The sequence below is a fragment of the Peromyscus maniculatus genome, chromosome 11 (assembly GCF_049852395.1).
Source record: "Peromyscus maniculatus bairdii isolate BWxNUB_F1_BW_parent chromosome 11, HU_Pman_BW_mat_3.1, whole genome shotgun sequence".
In the NCBI taxonomy this organism is placed as follows: Eukaryota; Metazoa; Chordata; class Mammalia; order Rodentia; family Cricetidae; genus Peromyscus; species Peromyscus maniculatus.
The window spans coordinates 76,010,283-76,031,953 of record NC_134862.1 but is presented as its reverse complement, the minus strand read 5'-3'; the positions used below and the strand labels follow the sequence as shown (position 1 = coordinate 76,031,953).

The window sequence follows — 21,671 nt, the reverse complement described above, 5'->3', positions numbered from 1 at the left end:
TGTGTCTCCTACGTGAGCACAAAATGAGGAAAATGCAGCTGTTCTGGGATGCCTTTTGTGGCCATTTCAACCCAGCAAGTTGTGCTGGGATTTTCCATCTGGCCCTGTCCTGACGCGTAGCCACTTGTCCTCTCCTAAAGGCCTCTTGGAATTTTAGCTACCTACAGGATTGTGTGGCATTCTCCTGTTTTTCTTTTCTGCCTCTGCCTGGGTATAGGCCTCTCTCAGCCAAGTGGCTAATGCTGAAGAAAAGTGGAGAGATCCCCAACCTTCTCAGAGATCAGGCCTTACTTCATGGGGACTGAAAGAGGCTTTGGATTTCCTAGTTGGTGGATCCTGAAGGTCCACTAACCAGCTCCAGCCCAGTGTGTCTACTGATCCGACTATGTTTTATGTCAGGCAATGCTTAGTTGGGATATTCTGGAGTGTGTCAGAGATCATGCCAATGTCTACTAAGCTAGCGATTGGCTCTGTTATAGGAAAGCGTATGGTTGACCTGGGGATCCATGACACCACATCTCCCCACACCGTGTCTCTTCACGGGAATCTCTCTAGAAGTGCTTGGGAATAGTCAGATAACCTTGGCTGTCACTGAACTAACTGGCAGCTCTCTGGGAAGCCTTCCATAGGGAGATGTCCTACCAGGGAAATGGGGACCAGATGTACTCAAGATCTCAAAAGAAATTAATGGCAGTAAGACTCTGGGGTAAAAATATCTGTGTGCTTGCTCACTGAGCTTTTTCACTCAGCTCCTGTTCTATCTAAGGATCATTTGGGCTTAATTATAGAGTTCAGGCATTCATTGGGCTTTTTGATTAATTTTCTTTTCAGCCTGGAAAGTGTGTGAGTGTGGTAGGTCTTTGTCCGCGCGCGTGTGTGCATGCATGTATGTGTGCACGTGCGTGCGTTTCTATCTTTCTTTGCAACTCAGTTGGGAGCTGGCTCTAGCGATGTTTAATTGTGCCCTCTGCTCTTAACAAGAACGTTCCATGTGCCAAGAAGGCCTTGGAAAGCCATTGTTTCCACTGCCTCCGCCCCACGGGCTGCTCCTGCGCGTGCATTGAGGGACCGCGGGTGGCAGGGCAGTGCTCAGCTGGGACCTCAGCTGTAGGATGCTTGCTTCCTGCCTGTCTTTGTACTTGTGGTGTTTAAGGGATTCAGAGACCAGGGAAACAGCTTTCCTACTCCATTAATTACAAGTGACAGCCACCTCCCCCACACCACCATCCCTGACAGGCATTTTTCTGGGCCAACCTCCCTGGGGATTACAAGGCTCTTTGAGGAAGAAAACAGCTTTCATTCCCTCATTTTTAATGACTCCACTTGGTAGGTGGGGGGGACTATATGACTGTGTAGGTGACAGTGACCTGCCTTCTCCTTTCCTTTTTCTCCTTTGTGCTAAGGGGTAAACTAAGGGATAGCACCATGCAGAGGGAGAAAATGGGAGTTTGAGCCAAAAGACCCAGTTTGAATCCCGTCTCTTGTCATTTTTCCTGTCTGTGTGCCTGTGGGTACATCATTTAACCTCTTTGGTCTCCATCTGCTATTTGTAAAATGCGGACAATAACACCACCACCACCACCACCATCAAATGACACTTCTTAGAAGATGCACTGTGGACAAGAAAATGCAATGTGGAAACTTTTATAAAACCTTTAGAAATCAATGCTGCTTTATTTTACTATGCAGAGTTGTTTCTTAGGCCATGGGCCTTTGGCCTTTGAGGTATTCGTTGTGGGGAAGGGGGGAGGGAGAGAGATCCAAAATGATTCATTAGGAGGAAGGCAGAAAGGGGACCAGCCTGCAGCCTCCCATGTGTTGTGGACTACAGCAATGACCTGAGGATGTGGTAGGCATGTGGTAGAGAACAAAGATGAAGGGTTCAATATCAAAACAGCTGTCACAGAAAGCAATTTGGAATATTCATTTTTTGATATTATAATGAAAAGGGTTCTGGACCTAATTGTTTCTAATTTCTAGGCTAATTGATTTGAGGGTGAATGATTCTGGGACAATGACAGTGTTTCTGGCTGGAGACACGGGAAGACCCCAGGTCTCAGGTAATGTGCCTGTGTTGTAAGCTGAGGTCTGGGAGACTCAGGCCTGTGCTGATTAGGTTTGTGATCCTGAATAGATGACCTAATTTAAATGGGCCTCAATTTCCTTGGAGATCACAGACTAGAAGATCTCAAAGGTGACCTCATTTAAGGATTCAAGATCTGATGAAATGTTCTTTCAGATACAGGAGTTTAAAACTGTTGTGCCACTAAGAAACTATGAACCTATACAGAATCCAAATACAGTTTAGAGACCACCCAACTCACACCAAAGTCTCAGAATGAGCCCCTTTGAAACTGATGTTGTCTGGTGTCAGACCACCTACTCTCAAGGGAATGCAGGCTGATGGGGAGATGCACGTGACCCCAACAGAGAGGGTTGATTAATTCTCTTCTGTAAGAGAGCCATTTGCTTGGCAATATCCTGACTAAGCTAAAAGGCAATGATCCACAGATAGGGGGTCATATCCTTGTAAAACAATGATAACTTTGACATCATTGGCTATTGGGCAATTGCGTGTTCTGCCAGATTGACTTCAGAACCGAGAGAGAATTTACAGAAGTAACAAATGACAATGGTAATGCATATCTGCACAGTGCTTTTACCTTTTATAAGTCCTTTGCCATATATTTTTTTCTCAATTTTTATTACATCATTCCCCAGGAAACCGTCTGGGGGTAATTTATTTTAAAAATCTGAAGTGATTCTTTTTAAGGAGGAATAAGTCTAGGTAAGCATGCTGCACCTTGCTTTATAAGTCTAGACAGGTCTTTGAAAAGCTATATTTTATGTAAATATAATTGTGTGAGTCATATCTTAATGTGCTAGGGACATTTAAAGAGTGAAACCTGGCATAGGATTTTTAATATAAACTCTTTCTTATTCATCTGTTGTTATAATTTTAGATGTAAAAGAAAATCAGGTTTTCTTAAAGTGGGGCGGCAGCATGGCTTGGATTCAAGATCAGCATCCACTGCCCCATATCTCATAAAAGTGGCACCTAATTCAATGAGGTAGAGGTTGGGGCTTCTTATGTTAGCATGGAAAATAAGCAGCTTTACTGTTCAGCCTGTAGCTCTCCGAGGTCAGCTTTGCCATAAAAATGTAGGGAGGAATGAGAAACGGACAGAGAAATCCCAAAGTAACAGCTGAATCATTCCTAAATAGAGTCTTTGCAACTCACCGATGGGCATTCACGTGCTGTTATAAATTACTTGTCACCAACAACTAGTCTAGGAGAGAGAAGCTCATGGTTGGGATGCGAAGCTAGCGCTATATAATTCTGAGTAGCATCCTCTGGGACCAGAGCACCAAAGAAATGAGACTACAGTGCACTTTAAACAAAAGCAATGAACAAGCCCTCCTGATCCACAGTCTCTGTCCCCAAACTCTGGTAGGTTTGGAGTCAATGACAGGATCTGTATAATGTCTCTAGACTTAGGATCTCTTACCTCTGAAATTAGGGTTGCAGAATTGACTTATTCAATGTACAACACTGTGAGAATTCTGTAGTTTGTTCTCACGGGGAGTTTCTGAACTAAGAAGGCTCTGTCTCACAACCTGCACTATTGAGAATAACAAAGAAAGCTCTTTTTTGGGGGGTGGGGCCATGATTTAGGCTGAAAGGGTTGGAAATCTTACCACTGTAAATACTAGAAACTCTTTAGAAAGTTGTACACTGCTGGACTAAAGGAAATTTGGCTTCCCACCTTTACTGGCTGGATCTCAGCAACACAAGTTTGCTGAAGGAAAGTGCTCAGATTTTCACTAAAGAAGCACGAAACATTTCCTTCCTATAGCGGGACAAGCAGTTAAAGTTGAGTTTTTGTAAGTATAACTGAAGCTAACCTATGCGGACTTACAGTGTATGTACTATGTGTGTTTAAAGGCCATAGATAAATGTTCAGGCACTACTGGTGAGACTTGTTGTTATTATCTCTGAATACTGGCATGTGAGCATACATGTGCATGTACAGACATGTGCACATCCTGTGCCCAAACAACTCAGAGACTAAAACTTGAGGGTATTGTTCTCCTTTGTTGAGATGTTCCCCAAACCCTACATAAACGTGAGGCTATCCATCTTTGTAAATTGAGGGCTGGTGAGGAATCTGTAGCTGTAAACGAAGTCACAGATCGAGTCACTAAAAACTCAGGAGGGACGCAGTGCCATAGTTACTACAGAAAACAGGAACTACATATGCACCACTGTGACTAACAACACGTAGGATGAACCATCTCTTTGGACAGAGGTGAGTGGATGGAGGCAGCAGGTCTCCACTAGGGCGGCTGACATCAGCACTTTGGACAGCTCCCAGGGAGCGCTCACTTAAACAGTGCAAGGGGCACACACTACCATTTCAGTTTCTTAAGTGTTCCTCTCATTCGAGGGAATGTGTTGACAATCTGATCAACTGATATTTGATATTAATTTGTAGCAACTTCTTCTCCCCATCACCCAATCTTTCACCCAATTCCCCAACATCCTCCAGTCACACACAGGGGGCGCGCGCGGGGCGGGGGCTGTCTTACGAACACCTGGTGTGGATGTTTCCACTCGCGCTTCTAATTGGTTGGGAAGCAGCATCCGCCACAGGCACTGTTTAGTCTCATTTACATCCCCTGCATCTCACAGGAAAGAAATGGTCAATAGTTCAAATAAAAGAATCATCCCGGTCAGCTGCAAAATATGGCTACTTGCATGGGAATCACAGCAAGTCTGTCAAATCAGTGATTTCTTTATTCCTAAGAGGAAGGGGCTTTTTTCCTAGGGGTTATGGTTCTCCCACCCAAGGAGCAGCTGTACTCTTCACAAGTAGCTGCAGAGGCTGGCAAACCAAGAGGTCTGCTTTGGCTCAGAAACTCAGTTTGGCTCCTGCCCCCTCCCTGGCAACCCCACTGCGTGCCTCAGTGGCAACGTGTTCCACACACAGTTGGGCAGTCTGCTTCTATTTAGGAGGTATCACAACCAGCGGCGGCCCCCGCTTGGGCCTCCACATGAGGACCTGGGCATCGTTGGCATTGGGCTTCACTAGTGCGTTAGGGGGGATGGGTTCCATCCGGCTCAGAATCCGGGGCTGCTCCTGCTGAGTCCTGCCCACTAGCCGGGCTCGCTGACCCAACAGCTGAAGGGGGTCCACTTCAATGTCCACTCTCATCCTCCACTTGATGGTCTGCAGAATGATCTTCTCCTTCGTGGTGGCGTTCATGGCCACCAGCCAGGTGGTGAAACTCTGGTCCCTCTTGATTCTCGTGAGAAGCGGCACGTTGCTGTCGCTCACTGGCACCGCCCACGTCACGCTGGGGTAGAAGTTGTCATTCATGCTGACGGAGAACCTGGAGATCTTGTTGGTGGGGCCAACCAGGGTCACAGTCTCTGTGGTGTTCCCGTACCAGGGGTAGCTCACCCCATCCGAGTCACTGATGGCTTTCACTCTGCCTTCCCTCAAGTCAGGCAGTTCCCAGCTCGACCTGGCAAAGCAGAAGGGGTACACAAGAGGAGGCTGAATGAATTTTTTTTTTTTTAAATTGGACAGGTGCCTACCACTTACGAACACAGTCAGATTGGGAGAAGTAGGAAGTTGGGAGGGGGAATTTAGGTCAAAAAGTTCTATGCTGGGCTGTATCAGGATTAAATGAGAAGGAAAAAAAAAAACGATCAAAAGGAAGTAAAAACACAGGGCCAAAGCAAGTTAAATAAAAGCCTAGCTGATCTAATGGAAAACAACCCCAAAGAAATATCCATAAGACCACAAATAGCTGTCGACTCATCGGAACGATGGCGAGGAGCCGTTTAGAGGCAACCCATGACAGGATGCACCTTCCTGAGGAAGAATGTGTTTGAATAAGGTTTGGCCTCCGGAAGAGGTGATATGAAATTTAATGTATCTGAAAGGATGTAACAGGAAGAAAGGAAAGGAGGGGTAAGAGAGAGAGAGTTCAACATTATATTGAGTTCTTAGAAAAGCCACAGTAGGAGAATTTCTATTCAACACATCATCTTTAAATTCTACCATTAAACCAAAGCAGCATTCAGAAAAAAAAAAAAACAAAACCAAAACCAACCAACAAACAAACAGACCAAAGAAAAGCCGTGATGGAGTACTGGTCACTTTTCCACTAAAGCTAAAAGCTCTGTGGAAACTGTGCTGTAGGCTGGCTGGCTGGCACGCACGCACGTACGCACGCACGCACGCACGCACGCACGCTCCGTCACATGCTGCTCTCTCCTGGGCTTAGAGTCCTGGCTGGAATCCTCATTGCCTTATTTGTGACCTTGCCATTCTGAGCACCTTTCTACATTTCCCGTCCATCTCTCATCCTTGCCCAGAACAACAGAGAAGAACATGTGGCCATTCTTAGTCCATGAATCTCCTCCCAGGCAGAGGATGGTACCTATGATGACAGTCATAATAGTCATGACTGATAGTTATGGAGCACTTACCCCACCCCAACCACAGTGTTAAGTACTCTGTTATCACAGTTTATGTTCAAAAGATTCCACATTATAACTAGATTTTATTTCTATTTTTTTTCACACGGGAGGGTAGAGGCTTAAAAATGTTGGTATGTACCAAGTGTCCTACAGATTCTACAGGTTCTAAGAGGTTGGATGGTTTTACTCTGGAGTTAGTGATTTGGTCCACTGTATCATACTGCTTCCAAGTACCCACGGTAATGGAAGAAGCCAGAGGAAAGGGAATTTATGCTGTACAATGATCTAACTCATAGCCCTTAGCACAGCCATGGGGCATTTGACTGGACCCTAATAGGGGCATTCCACATATTTCCACCCATGGAACCAGGAATGATAGCAATGCTTGGTAATAATGCCTATAATTCAATAATCAAAGAATGGTAAATTTTCCATTTATTATCTAAGAGGGGGTGGCCTTGTTTGACATAAAGTTCTTTCCCCTTAGAGATGACAGAAGATCCTGCAGGGCTTATCCAAATGGTAGGAAAGGGAGTTCCATGCTCAAGCTGATACGGATAATATCTCAGCATTCCCTACTAGGGAACATGGAAACGACGAACTGCTGCTTCTGGCTACCCCCATGGTATTTTCCATGCCAGTCATCCCACCATCAGTGAAGGGAGGCCTGGACCGCCTGGGGAGGAGGGGAGCCCAACAGCTGCAAGAGGCTTTTCTCTTGTCTTCATGTCCTCGATGGCTGTTGAGAGTAATTGTAGTGTATTACGGCTGGCAGAAGCTAAGGACCAGAGACTGACCTGATGCAAAGTCAGAAAGTGCTCATCTCACACACAGGCTGGTGAGCTGTGTAAGCGGGGTTCCCAGATCATTCGTAGCTGCCATGTTTCCTTCCTTCCTTCCTTCCTTCCTTCCTTCCTTCCTTCCTTCCTTCCTTCCTTCCTTCCTTCCTTCCTTCCTTCCTTCCTCCCTCCCTCCCTCCCTCCCTCCCTCCCTCCCTCCCTCCCTTTCTTCTCTCCTTTTTGAGACAAGGTCTCTCTATATAGTCCCAAGTGGCTCGGAACTTGCTATGTAGACAAGATTGGCTTTGAACTCAGAGATCTGTGTGGTTTTTTTGCCTCCCAAGTGCTGGGATTAAAAGTGTTCACCACTATGCCTGGCACCTCTCTCTCTCTCTCTCTCTCTCTCTCTCTCTCTCTCTCTCTCTCTCTCTCTCTCTCTCTCCCTCCCTCTCTCTCTCTGCCACACACACAGAGATTATAATATAATTGCATTTTCATCTTTCCTCCCTCTAAATCCTCCCAAATATCTCTCCTGGCTCTCTTTGATATTCATGACCTCTTTTTAAAACCAACTGTTGCTACACACACATATATATATTCCTAAATACACACACATATACATATTGTATATATATGTGTGTATATATATGTATACATATAGCCACTTCTTACTGTACAGAAAGGAGTGTGTGTTGTTTGAGAGTAGTATAATTATGCATGAGTTAGCATGGTAGAGAATCAGTTGGCTAATTGGCTTGCTAGGCTCATGAAATGACAACATTGGAGTCACTGTGCCCCAACTAAGGGGCCAAGACAATGTCCATCACTGGACACTGTTTCCAAACCTCAGTTTTTATTTGGTTAGTGGCTAAGCACTCTGACACTTTCTGAGTGGCCAGAGGACAGGCATCCCCAGCAGTGTGAGATCAGGCTTGCTCCCCTGCCCTTCTCATGGCCAACTGTGCTGTGTCTGCAGTCTGGAGAATTCTGTTTCCTGTGTATGCACTCCTACTCCACTACAATGCTGACCTTTTCTGGACTGGGTATCTTGATGGTCAATCCAATCCCTCAGTCTATAGCTGAGTTACCATTCACATTTTGCCTTTATCTTCCAGCCCAGAGCCAAGGGCAAAGACTTGAGCCCATGCTTTAGAGGTCAGTCTGGTTGGAAGATAAAAAAAAAAACAACTTAGTTTGGTTCTAGGTTTTCTCACAAATGGAGAGGATATAATGAGAAGCCCAAGTGTACCTGTCTCAGAAAAGAAGGAAGAAATCTGTCTCATAGGATGCTGGGCAGTCTGGAATGCCTGACTGTCCTAAGCTTCTTAGGCACCACATCCCAGCAAGGACCTATCTGGCTGAGTGTAGTCTTAGGTTTGTGACCTTAGCAGGCTACACTTCTCATTGTGGCTTCTGTTTTAGAGGTGCTTGAGTTCTAAGTGGGATCTCTCCCATGGCCCCATGGAATAGCTATCTCTATTGACATCACGGAGGGGTGGCTCAATTTAGGAAATAAGCAAATTTATTATGACTAAAGTCTAGTGAAGGGGAGTAGCTTTCTGTCAGAACATTATTGTATTTTTATTTCTTCTATGAAAATTAAATATTTGTTCCCAGGCAGTGGCTCGAAAGAGCTTCGCCTATAAAATGCACAACTGGCAGAAGCTGAGACACTGGCTACGGTCCCTGGCGATGGTTTTCAGAGAGGTCTTTGCAAGGTTCTCAATGGCAGCCTGGAGTCCCTTGGCCATTAAGAAGACTTCTGTGACCAGGAGGCTGCAGGCACTTCAGGTTCCACATGGATCCAAAGAGAACTGCCCACTCTACCTTAGAGCTGAACCTTCCCGTCTCTGCTGCATCCAGCCTTTCCGGTCAGAAGTGAGGGCCATATTTGACTCTTCCCATCCTCACATAGATCACCATAGCCACCACAGAGCATCTTGTGACTTTTGCCCCACAAGTCCCGTGTGGATTTATTTTCTTTTCTCTATCCACCTCTCACTGCTTTCATTTAATCCAAGCCTTGAGCATCTCCTAAACGGTCTACTGTCGTGATCCACTAACGGGTCTCTGCATCCAGCGCTGAGGTCCCTCTACTTCATCTCGTAGGTTGCACAAGTTCTCAAACCTGTTTGCTCTGTATGTAAAATGCTTCTATGACTCCTCAAACCTGTTTGCTCTGTATGTAAAATGCTTCTATGACTCCTCAAACCTGTTTGCTCTGTATGTAAAATGCTTCTATGACTCTTTTACACGGAAATCACTGGGTCACTCATAGGATAAAACTTGAGTTCCTTCCCGGCGCAGACCTGGCTCACTGTGACCTGTCCCCTCTGACCCCCATGTGCTCTCCTTCACTCCTTAGCTCTTGTCACACCCTCTGCTCACACTGCCCTCCCTCCTAATAAAAGTCCACTCTATCTAACCACTCATCCTTTGAGAATCATCAGGAGCCACTCCCCCACAGGAAGATCAATATTTTCACCAACCCACGATTGTGTTCAGATCGACAGGTGCCAGATTGCATTTTAACTTTTAGATTTTATGGCTCTTTCTTCATGAGATGTCAATTTCCTTGGAATTGTGGCTTACTTTTGAATCAGTATGTAGTTCACAGCTGTCATATAGCTGAAACTTATTATTTCTTGGATGGATCCACATCCATGATTATATGAGTACCACAAACTGGATTCAGTCTGTTTTACACACACACACACACACACACACACACGCACACGCACACGCACACGCACACGCACACGCACACGCACACGCACACACAGACAATATGAAGTTAGGAGGAAGGATGGGGAGTGAGGGATGGGTCTGGGAGGAATTGGGTCCGGGGGCGGGGAGCAGAAAGGATGAATATAATCAAAACACATTGTATGCATCTCAAAGAATTAATAAAATATATTTTAAAACCTTAATATTTCTCAAAGGATTAAATATTGTATTTAAATCATTTTCATGCCTTTATGCATAGGGTTTTATAGAACTTGTGCACAACAGAATCTTTCATCACAGCTCTACACTTCATATATTTGCTCGCTTTTAAAAATCCTAACATCTATTATTCATCTAGGATCTATTATTAGGATAGCTGCACACCTTGCACTGAACATTATTTGTCTTCGGGGGGAGGCAAGCCACATTTAAAATGAGTGAATTAGTAAGCATGAATGTATTTCAGAGACTATTTTTGCCAGCACATAGCAAACATATGAAAATGAGTAGCATAAACTCCCAATGCTACTGGCTCCGGATGTGTGGAGATCCACAAAGGCAAGAGCTGGGGGGAAGCGTTGCAGATGAAGTGGGCTGTGGGAGCTAGAGACAAGCCTTCTCAGGGGGCGGTTTCATCACAGGCCAAAGTAACATTAAGCATGAGATGGCATGTCCAGGAAATAGGAGGGACGATTTGGGGACGTGGATGTATGAAAGTGGTTAGGGTGGTCTCAGCCTGATGGGTGAGAGGCAGTGGTTAGGGTGGTCTCAGCCTGATGAGTGAGAGGCAGTGGTTAGGGTGGTCTCAGCTTGACAGGTGAGGGGCAGTGGTTAGGGTGGTCTCAGCTTGACAGGTGAGGGGCAGTGGTTAGGGTGGTCTTAGCTTGATGGGTGTCTTGAATAATGGGCTTTGACATTCAGACTTGATCCTAGAGATGGAGGGACTTGCCCTGGAGGCTGCTGTGCCAGAAGAGTCAGGTTAAAAGGAGAATTTGCGTGTTGGAGGGAGAGATGGCAAGGATGAATAGGAGCATTTGCAATGCGGTAGGTAATAACTACTGATTATTTTTTTTAGTTGTTTTTGTTAGTTTGTTTTGAGACAGGGTCTCATGCAGTCCAGGCTAGATGAGAATGTGCTGTGTATGAGCTGAGGATAGCCCTAAACTGTGGGCCCTTCTGCTTCCACTCCTGTCCCAAGCGCTTGGATCACACATGCGTACCAGCATCACTGAGCCCGGCTCACAGAACCTTTAACGGGACCTTCACCTGGGCTGGCGGCTGAAGGTAAACAAGGGTCACATCAGAAAGCTACTACTCAGGTAGACTCTGAGCTCTGGGAGCCAATCACACAGTACAGACACAAGAAAGGATACAGGCAAAGTGTCGCTCCGAGGAGCGGAGCATGCCTATGTTTACAGTGTTCACGGAGGGAACACACTTGTGGTCTGTGTCTGACATCCTATCCTCGTCCTTGCGCTCACTCATAATGCGGTTTCAGGCTTTAAAGCTTCCGACTCCTCCGCGGAAGATTAAGACAGGGCCATGCTTGCTGTGTCCATTGCTCAGAGTACAGTTCCAGGGACCCGGTGTATCTGCGACACTCCTTGTTCCCTCCCTAGCTTACATCTCTTTCCCGGGGAGACAATCCTCTGCTGGTTTCGCCTCACCTTCCGACCGTTTAACTCTGGATGGCTCGATCTTTTGCTCTCTTTTCCTTTCTATCTCTTTACAGTTTCTTAAGATGTAGCTGACCTCAGGCAAATCATTCCGTCAGCCTCAGTCTCCTCATGTGTAAAATGGGAAGAAAAACAGCTCTGGGCATTCCCTTCATCTAAGAGTTATTGCAAAAATAAAACAAAGTGTTGGTGTATGAACAAACACTCGGTATGCCATTCTCTGCCAATATTAGTTATTATTTCACTCTTCGCTTTTTTCCACAACCTTTCTCTTCACTGTGATAAACAGTGTTTTCATTTTAAACCATCAGCCATTGACCCAAAGCTCACAGCTAATGCACCCGCCAATGGGCCTAATAATGAAAACATCGATTATTGCCACCTTCATGCTTTCTGCCTCTCTTTTAGAGGAAGTAAATCTCAACTCCACAGCTCATGCTAAACATCCCACTCGAACGAATAACTTTGAGTTAAGGTGCAGGTGCACTCTGACCTGGCCAGTGTCCCCAGTATGAACAAGGGGCTGGACAGAACAGCTTCTCTGGGAATGGCCACTCTACACTTCCTAATCCTGGGAAACCATTGAGGAGCTGGGGGCTGGGTGGCAGTGTCGGACAGGAAACTTGTTCCAAGTCATCCAGCTAGGGAGGGTCCGAACTGCCTGGTGAAACAGAATCTGAGTCTGTATCACCTGTTTCTCACAGTGCCTCCTTGGTGCAAAATGGCCCTGCACTCCTGAGAAATAAGAGCAGTAGTCATGGATGACATTGTCTGGTACACACTGCTATGGCCGTATTAGAATTAAAACATCGAGACATTCTGGTACAAGTACTAGCCAGTCTCCTCCTTCTCCTCACAGAACCTTCACCCCGGCAGGCCAGGTTTACCCAAGCCTCCTTCAAGGGCCAATGTTGGCAGAGCACAGAACCACCACTGTCCTGTTCTCCCTGTGGAGCTGATATCAGTTCTGAGGATGTCACCCCATCACAGCTGACTGTGACATCCTCACTACTGGTACTGTGCTGAGTCTTTGGTCTAACCGCTGCATGAGCCTGCTCTTTAAAGGGATACCAGCTGCTGAGGTAACTGTACTGAGCTTACATGGGCGAGGTGGGGGGTACGGGGAGGAAGGCCCAGGCCTTCACTCTTCATCTTCATTGGTAGAGCCTAAGGAATTGTCATTCTGTAGAAGAGAATGGCACCTACGCTGAGGATTCAAGCTTTCCTATGCCTAGTGCTGGAGAGAACGACTTCCTCCCGGAAGCCTCAGGCTCTCTATCACGTCAGGCTCTGTAGCACCTTTCCCTCCCAACTCCACCCTGACAGGATCTGGCCTGAGTCCTTGTCAGGTTGCTGAAGAAGAGGTGTGGAGCTGGTAAGGGCTTGGCTCAGGGCTGTGGCAGAGGGGGCTGTGGTGGTGGTGGTGGCCACGGCGGCGGCGGCGGCCCAGGCCAAGGCCCTGTGTGCTGCCTGATGAGTCACAAAGCCACTCCACTCAGCTTCTCAGCCACCAATCCCCAGCCCTGGCCCTGGCCCATGTCCCAGTTCTCGGATGGTTTGCACCATGATTGCAGAGTAAGTTTTAAAATTAGGATTTTCCTCATCCTGCATTGTTTATGTCAGACTTGGAGAAGCCTGTAAACACACACCAGCCACCCACCTCCTGTTCTGCCTTCTTCCTTTCTGACCACATCCGCTCCTCTCTGGCACACAGGCAGACATTTTTCCCCCTTCTACTGCAGAAAAGAAAATTTCCCATGTTTTCCAAGATTCCGCAGTCCTGGCAGGGGCCTCATGTTTAAGTGGAGGCTTCTCTCATTTGCCACCCTCATGCTTGGTTATATTGAGTTTCTCTAACGCCATGACACCTCGGGATGTGCTTATCCTTCAGCATGTGGAGGTCATCTATCCCACCTGGGACTCAGCAGCCTCTGCTGGCTTCTCTATTTGACAGCCCTGCGATCTCAGGTCCGTGGCCAGTTTTCTGGGTCACGTCTGAGGATGGTCTGCCTCTCACTCCAGCACCTTTTCCACCCATTGGCTGCACAAGCTGGCAGCCTTGCACACAGAAGGGTGCTTAGTCATGCCTGCAGGGCAAGTCTGCAGACCCCTCCTGTGTCTCTTACAAGGATCGTGCCCACAGGCCACATAACAAGCCCTTTTGGTCCCTTAACACCACAAAGCCTAGTGGCAGGCAGGGAGCAGTTTTTCCCCAATCCTCAAGGAACTCAGAGTCCATGGGATGATGATGATGATCCAGATGCTCTTTCAAAGAAGTAAAGTACTGTTCATGCACAGGTGCTGTGTGGACCAAGAGGAAGCAGTGGTTGGTGGTTAAAGGTACTTTACAAGTGGGTACTAATATGTATATTGCTCTTTTCAAACCAATGTTGACTAACTGGCCTGAGAGTCCTTGAAGGGAACTTTCTTCCCCTTATGCAGATGGGATTGGAGTGTTTCACTTTCATCCAGAGGAGGTGAAAGGACGGGAAACAGCCACACTTTATTTATTGTTCAGTGGGGATGCTGAAATAGAGAAATGACCCAGTCACGAAACACCACCAAGAAAGCACGTTTCCAAATTCTTTTCCCAAGGTTTTGTTGAGTACCGACATTTGTTCCAACATTATGTTCGACTTTGTGAGTGACACAGAAGGCGGAGAAAACACACACACACACACACACACACACACACACACACACACACACACCCCACAAACACTTCACAGAGGAAAGGTTACTATCCTAAAACTACCTGCTCGGAGGTTTTTGTTCATTTCCTTCTGAGAGACTCTTGAGTTCAGACTTCTTGGCAAGCTCTTTCACTCCCAATTGTCTTATACGTCCCACCAAGGGGGCAGAACACACACCTGAACAGACAAGTCTTGGGCTGGCACCTCTGGACTTTGACTCAAGACTTTGGTCTTGGTGCTGAGAGAGTTCGGTTCTGAGGACCACAGAGGGGAGAAGTTGCAGCTTCAAATAAACAGACATGCAGTGTCTGTTTCCAAGAGATAAGCCATTCATCTCATGAAACAAGAGTCCACAGAACTGGCCCTCCTGGGCTCTAGGGCTTCTGGGGCTCAGGGGTGCCTCCCTGGGCCCAGGTGTCTAGTCACTGTCCTCTCCAGGCTTCGGGTTCCTTCTGAGTTTCCTGGACTGTCTAGAGCTGAGAAAATGCTGTGGATCTGAACTCTGAGGGATTTCTCCAAGTGCCAGGTGGTGGATGGAGTTCTCACTCCTGCCTGCCCACTTCCTGCATCCATCCCCAAAGCCAAGGTTCTCCTAGAGTCCCTGCCGTAATCTAGGATAGCTCCTAACTGTGACACTCAACCTCTTTAAATCTCTCCCTCTCCCCACCTCTCTCTCTCTCTCTCTCTCTCTCTCTCTCTCTCTCTCTCTCTCTCTCAGTCCCTTGTCACCAACTGGAAGGAGATGTGGCTCATTTATTTGCTTTTACAGCATCCAAGTGGGATGCCTAGTATGAAATCTTCCAGGGGATCCTTAGAAGTGGACATGGTGGGGTCTCCCCATTTACTCCACTGTAGTTCCCTTACACAGTCTGGGCCTGCAATCTCGTTGCCAGCTTCAGCACGGAGCATCTGCTGTATAACTATTTATAAAGATATGGCTAGATTTTTTGTGGTTAAATGCTATGGTGCCAGTCATCTGTTGGTGACAATGAACAGTAAGAATGGTTAGATGAGGAGCCCAGCAGCCTTTGTGTGAAGGAGAACCACTCTGTCAAGCCTTGACATCTGGACCTAAACTTGTGTTAGCTTTAAAAGCTGAGGTCAGAACAGACTTCTTCAGATTAGTTGGACCAGCAGCCCTTGTGATTTTTCCCATCTGATTAAGGAGAACAAATCTTCAAGGCCAAGAACATATTGATGGAGACATGGTTGTCAAATCTCCAGGATGCAAAGGGAGTCATTAGATGTTTATCCACTGGATGAACACAGCACATCAGTTTCCTGGGCCAGGTGGTAGCAGGGAACAGAGGTACCACCAGGACAGTATTTCACCCTCGCCTGCTTCAAAGCGAGTCATTAGATGTTTATCCACCGAAAGAACACAGCAGAACAGTTTCCTGGGCCAGGTGGTAGCAGGGAACAGAGGCACCACCAGGACAGTGTTTCACCCTCTCCTGCTCCAGTGGCTACCGGAGCATCAGTGGTCCAGGGAGAAGTGACCATGACCAGGACACGTTCACTGTCACCATGTTTAACCCCGCTCCTCTGATCCTAGCTATGGCAGGCTCATGGATCCCCTAGCTGCTCCACAACATGGGGAAGGGAGGTGATGACCCCTGAACTCTTGCCAATCCCCCTGTGGAAAGGACAAGAGGGGCCAGGCTGCACCAAGAGACATTTGTTTCTGGGGCAAACAGAACGGGGAAAAGATGGTCCAAAAGGCTGGTGGGCCAGAATAGAGCCTGACAAACCCTAGCTCTGGGTCCCCAAGCCAAGGGTGGCCCTGAGGAGGGATAAGATCTGAGGACCTGGGGGGTTGAACTGTCCAGACTGAGGCTTCTTGGCCTCAGTGGTCTAGCAGACTTCCAAAGTCTGGAAGCCAAGAAATGAAATCAAAGTCAGAGAGCTATATAGCTGGGGTGACTAAGTTGAGATGATCAGGGCAGACAGAGGGCGGGACCCTCAACAGTCAGGCGTTATGATATTGTCACTACTGATACTTTCAGAAGGCTCCTGTGTGCCAAGCATCCTACCCAACGGTCCACACAGCAACCTTACAGCAGGCACCTTGTTTTGTTGTCTTTCACAAGGTAGCTGAAGCTCAGGAAAATCGCTCAATCATGTCACAAAGCAAGGAGGTTGCAGAGCTGGGAGGGACCCGGCACTGACTCCACAGTGCACACTCTTCAGTCAGTATCAAAGGCTGCACAGGCCTGGGTCCCCTAACCTCATCCTCTCCCCACCATCCCCAAAGCACTGGTTCTCTTCAGAGGTAACAAAATTGAGAGCTGAGGCATGTTCCCCGGGGAGGCCAGGGTGCCAGAGGAGCAGGGCTCAGCCAGTGCTCCTGGGAGCATTGACTTGTTTCCCTGGTACCAAAGGTGGGAAGATGGCCAAAGGGCACCCAGGAGGGAAGGAAGGGTGTGGGGAGGGGCCAGGTTCATGGATGCGAAACAGAGGAGGGAGGGAGAGAGGCAGGCAGGGGAAACCAGGAGGATGGAGGCGGGGGTGGTCTAGCGGCAGAGATTTCAAAAGCAGGCTTTATTGTTTTCATTAACTTTCCACGCAGGGTTCTCAGCAGGCAGCATTTCACCGCCTGCTGGGCAGGGCCCCAGATGTGAGGGGTTAGCAGCTGCAGCTCAGCCTGGGCAGGAACTACTAGGGTGCTCACAGCTGTGCGTGCCCATGATGACAGGACTGTGGAAAGATCCTCCCGGCACACAGAGCGGGTACCTGTCTACAGTGGGCAGAGGAGGGGGACGCACTGGCATCCATGCAGGGACAGAGGCATTCACAAGGCAAGCTCTAAACTGTGAGGGGGCAAGAGAGGCTGCAGGCTTTCTCGGGGTGCTTAACTGGCACCACATGGTAGCATTTTAGACGGGAGGCCCGGCAGCCTCCTGCACTGTGGATGCGAACGGTTCACCTACTTGCTTTCCATTAATCCACAGCGACACCCTATGTGGCTACTCTAGCACCATTCCCATTTTGCAGAGGAGGAAACTGGACCTTAGAGAGCGTGCATGACGTCCGGGATGACAGCCGGAGTGGAGTTACTCGGAGTATCCTCATTCATGCAACTGCAAAGCCCCCAGGGAGGGCAAGGAACATCCCCTTCAGCCCCACCATCCTTCACCCACTGCACCGTGGTGGGTGCTTAACGTGGTGCTCCCCAGTGCTGGTGGAGGAGGAGGCACCGCTAGCCTTGTCCTGCAAAGGCTGTAGCTAGGAGGGAGGGGCGTCAAGTAACTTCGGTCCACTGGCTCAGCTGTGCCGGGGGCTGAGACTTAAGATCCGCGAGGGAGACTCCCACATGACCGACTCAGCTTTCAGTTTGTACAAGTCGCGTTTTTGATCTGCGTCCTCCCATCCGCTGTGCTTGTGGATCGACGGGCTCACCCCCTTAACAAGCCATTATTTAAGCCCTGTGTGTCTAAGGCAGTGTGTGGGGAGGGACACAAAGGTGACTGTGACCTGAGTCCTGGCAGGCACAGGTCCTATAGCGGTGACCACGGAGGATGGATGGAGGAATGAGTGCTAGGAAGGCCGGCGGAGGTTCTGGGGTGCCAGCAGAGTAGTCTTCCTCCCTGGGCAGCCGTTCAGAAGCAGGCATCTCTTAGTAAGAGCCAGCCTGCGGGTTCTGGGAGTCCCTTCTGCTCAGGCTGTTGTTCCTCTCCTTCAAAGGCTCAGGGGCGCTGGCTTTTGTCCTTGGAGGGTTCCTCTCTGCTCTGGTGATTCTGATGCCAGCGTGAAAGCCAGCAGGGGAGACAGCATGCAACACAGGCCTCAGGAACCTCACACTCTTTAGATGTTCAATTGAAATCAGGAAGCTCCTTCAGTGTGTGTGTGTGTGTGTGTGTGTGTGTGTGTGTGTGTGTGTGTGTGTGTGTGTGCCTTCAAGCTGCTGAGGTAATTTGAGGAACACCATCACACCTGCAAGGTGCTTTTCTCTACTTGGGTCTTCCCTGGGGACTGCGTGCAGAGCCTGCTGGGTGGGGCAGACATAACGCTGGCCTCGGAATCAGTTTTGGGTCTGTGTTCTGGCCTGTTACTCAGCTGTACAACTTCATCGCCGAGGCCCTACCAGGCTTCAGTGTCCTAAGCTGAAACACAAGATACTGCTGTCCTCTTCCAGGGCACCCTGCGACACATCTGAGTATTAGATTATGCTTATAATTCTCGGGCTTTATCAAGCAGTGTCCAGCTGTGGACAGACCATTCCCACCGCTTGATTCTTTTTTATGGGCTTTCTGATTTCCCACCTTCCTGATTCTGGAGGGCTGTGCGCTTTATTCCACAGCACCTGGTTCCCCTAGGGTGGGAGACAGAGGGCCTGACAAGGGGCTCATCTGAATTGGGGTTGTGCTGGGCAGGTGGCCTTCCTGGTGTACACCCCCTGAAAGATTTCTGCTTGTCCCTAGAGCACAACACAAACCCTTGACTTGTTCCTCAGAGACCTGCACAATCTAGTTTCTGACTTCGTCCCATCCCACACTCTTCCATGCTCCCAGCACTCAGCTGCCATTACAGTTCTTACACACGTCAGTCTCTGCCCCAGGGCCTTAGCGTGTGCTCTGGGAGAAAGCACCCTTTCCCCGCCACTTAACTGGTTCACTGTGCGTAATCTACGGGTAAGCGTGAATTGCAGCGTTTCAGAATCGCTTCCTGTGGGACACCTTCCTTGATCCACCCACCTCTGTCTTCCCACACTGAACTAAATTGGGTCTCTTTTAGAACTCCATATTTTCCTGATTCATGCACCTTAATGCCGTTTTGAGCTACATAGTATGGTATAAATAGACCCATTTACAGCTCAGTGTCCACTTCTTCTGGGGGAAGTGTGGCAGAGACCAGTGGGGCAGTAGGGGTGAGAGGGAAGAAGGGCCTTGGGGGCAGCAGGAGCTCGGAGGGAATGAGAGAGCAGGTACAGCAAGAAGCCGAGGGTAGGCTGTGTGCATGTGAGACTTGGGAGGTGCAGCCCTGAAGGCCGCTGTGCTGCGAGGTTCCCAGAAGACAGCAGGTGCGGCGCTCTAAGCGATAGCGAAGTGCGGGGCGTCCAGCATTCCCTGGGAACTCAGAAACAGGCAGGAAGTAGGAGAGGGCTCCACGGAGGGGTCTGACACCACCTGCACGGGATGGATGGTCCCACACTGCAGTTGTCCGAGAGGACTGGAACCTCTGCAGTGTCCCTTGGACTCAGGAGGAGGGAGCTCTCTGGGGGAGACAGGACCGTGCTCACGGAGCAGAGTATAGGGGTGCAGGGTCAACAGCCTGCTTTCCTTCGTGGTTGGTTGGCAGCCCTTGGCTAGACTCCTGGGAGTCCACTTGTACTGTCTAGGAGCCGCACCAAGACCTGGCCTGGCTCTCCTGGCAGCAATTACAAGTTTGAACAGCAGAGGCAGAGGAGGACAGAAAGCCAAACCGGAAGCCGGTCACTGCTGACTGCAGAAGCAGCTGTTTAAAAATGAAAGAGTTCATACCCAGGTTAGTTACGTAAAGCCCCTCTCATCCTTCCCAGAGACCATGTGGATCCCACGTCCACTCTAGGATCATGAATTCTGGTGCGGGTGGAAAGATGCCAATACAAAAGGTGGAAAATAGAGAACCCTCCAACACATGCACTACTTTTTAGGTCTCCTGTACACACAACCAGAAGTCAGGGCTCTGTATTCTCCAGGCCAAGGCCGTCAAGGCCATCGGCTTTTCGCACTGACAGATGAGCCTGCAACTCTGAGCCTGCACCTGCTACACCTCTGGACAGGCAGAACAATGCTGCACCCCTGCAAACAGTCCCTTCTTCAGCACAGGCACAGGCTGAAAGGTGCAAGCCAGCGGGGCCATAGGTGTCATGAAGCCAGCACTCCAATGCCACTACAGTAAGAGTCATTTAAAACCAAAAGGTTGACAAGCCCTTCTCTGGCTACACCCAACTCTACTGGAGAGAATACAGCCCCAGTCAAAATGAGTAATACAGAAAAGCGCTTCAGAGGGAGGGGGTCATCTGACACTAGCTCACTGATTCTTGATTACTTATAACGGGCTTGACATCTCGTGTGTGTGAGGGACACCAAGACTCATGTGGCAGCCTCCCTGTTCTGAGGGAGAACCTCCTATATCTCAAGAGCAAAGACTTACGGAAAACACATAAGCACAATATGGTGACATTTTATTTGTACTGAAATGTGATTTTATTTGTATGTTAATAAATAAAGTTGCCTGGGGGTCAGAGCTAATAGCAAGCCATAGCAGAGCTGGGTGTTCGTGGCGCACACCTTTAATCCCAGCACTTGGTAGGCAGAGCTGTGTGGTCAAGGATACAGCCAGCATTGGAGACACACGCCTTTAATCTCAATACCAACCACAGAAGACCTGGAGGTCTGTACAGACAGGCAGTGACAAGGTGGTCATGTGGTTGGGTTTACAACCAATGAGAAGGCAGAACAGAAAGTCTATATAAAGACAAACACACAGGAAGTAGGTCTCTCTTGGCTGAAGAGGCTAGCTACAGCAGATGGGTAAGGCTCTTAGCTCTGATCTCTTGGCTTTCTTCTTTGCATTGGTTCTGTGTTTCTTATTTAAATAAGACGGTTGGTTACATCTACAGCATAAGGTGGGCTATTTGGGGACAGGAGGTATCAGGGTGGGTCAGCAGCAAGAGGGCCCGGGCAGCTGGAAGGCAGACTATTGGTGACAGTCAGTATGGACCAAGGGCTCACTCTGGACAGGCACTGTCCGTACATCTTCAAACAGGCTACTCATGAGGAACTTTCACAGTGGCCCTACAACGTCTGTGTTGCCATTACACCTGTTTATAGGGGAGTGAGGGATGAGGTCTGGGGAGGTAAAGGAACCAGGCTCGGACAACAGAGAATCTGAATACAGGCCGACGGACTCCTGAGCAAACCTTGAATATAGAATGAGCAGAAGACGCAAGAGCAACACAGTGTCTCAGATCTGGCGTGGGCAGAGAGAGCAAAAGAACTTTCTGTATTAACTGAACGTAAAGTTGGCCCGAGAAGGAAAGAAGAAAAGGCAGAGTGGGAAATGGTGGCCATGACAACGCCTCAGGCTGTCTGGCTGGGTGGTCCAGAAGGTGCAACCTAAGCATAAATTGTTTGGGGTCCCACTATCCTTCCTGCTATGGAGATGCTTCTCTAAGCATCTTGGTAACTGAATCAATGAGAAAGGAACTCAAACCAGACATTCACCTGTACATTTCATAAAACAGTCCCCATTTTCACAACAGGCCCGCACAGTAGCCTTGATGTTCTTAATCTAATAGAAGACGAAACCAAAGCTCAGA

General features: G+C 48.4%; 1 protein-coding gene across 1 annotated transcript in view; it reads right to left on the bottom strand.

Moving 5' to 3' along the window:
- Nucleotides 1–4,776: 4,776 nt before the first annotated feature.
- Nucleotides 4,777–21,671, bottom strand: part of Fam78b (family with sequence similarity 78 member B) — a 79,037-nt gene continuing 62,142 nt past the window's right edge. Inside the window, exon 2 of the mRNA XM_006983239.4 lies at nucleotides 4,777–5,529. Within this exon, the coding sequence (XP_006983301.1) occupies nucleotides 5,007–5,529 (523 nt within the window). The 3' untranslated portion in view covers nucleotides 4,777–5,006. The remainder of the gene's footprint in view (nucleotides 5,530–21,671) is intronic.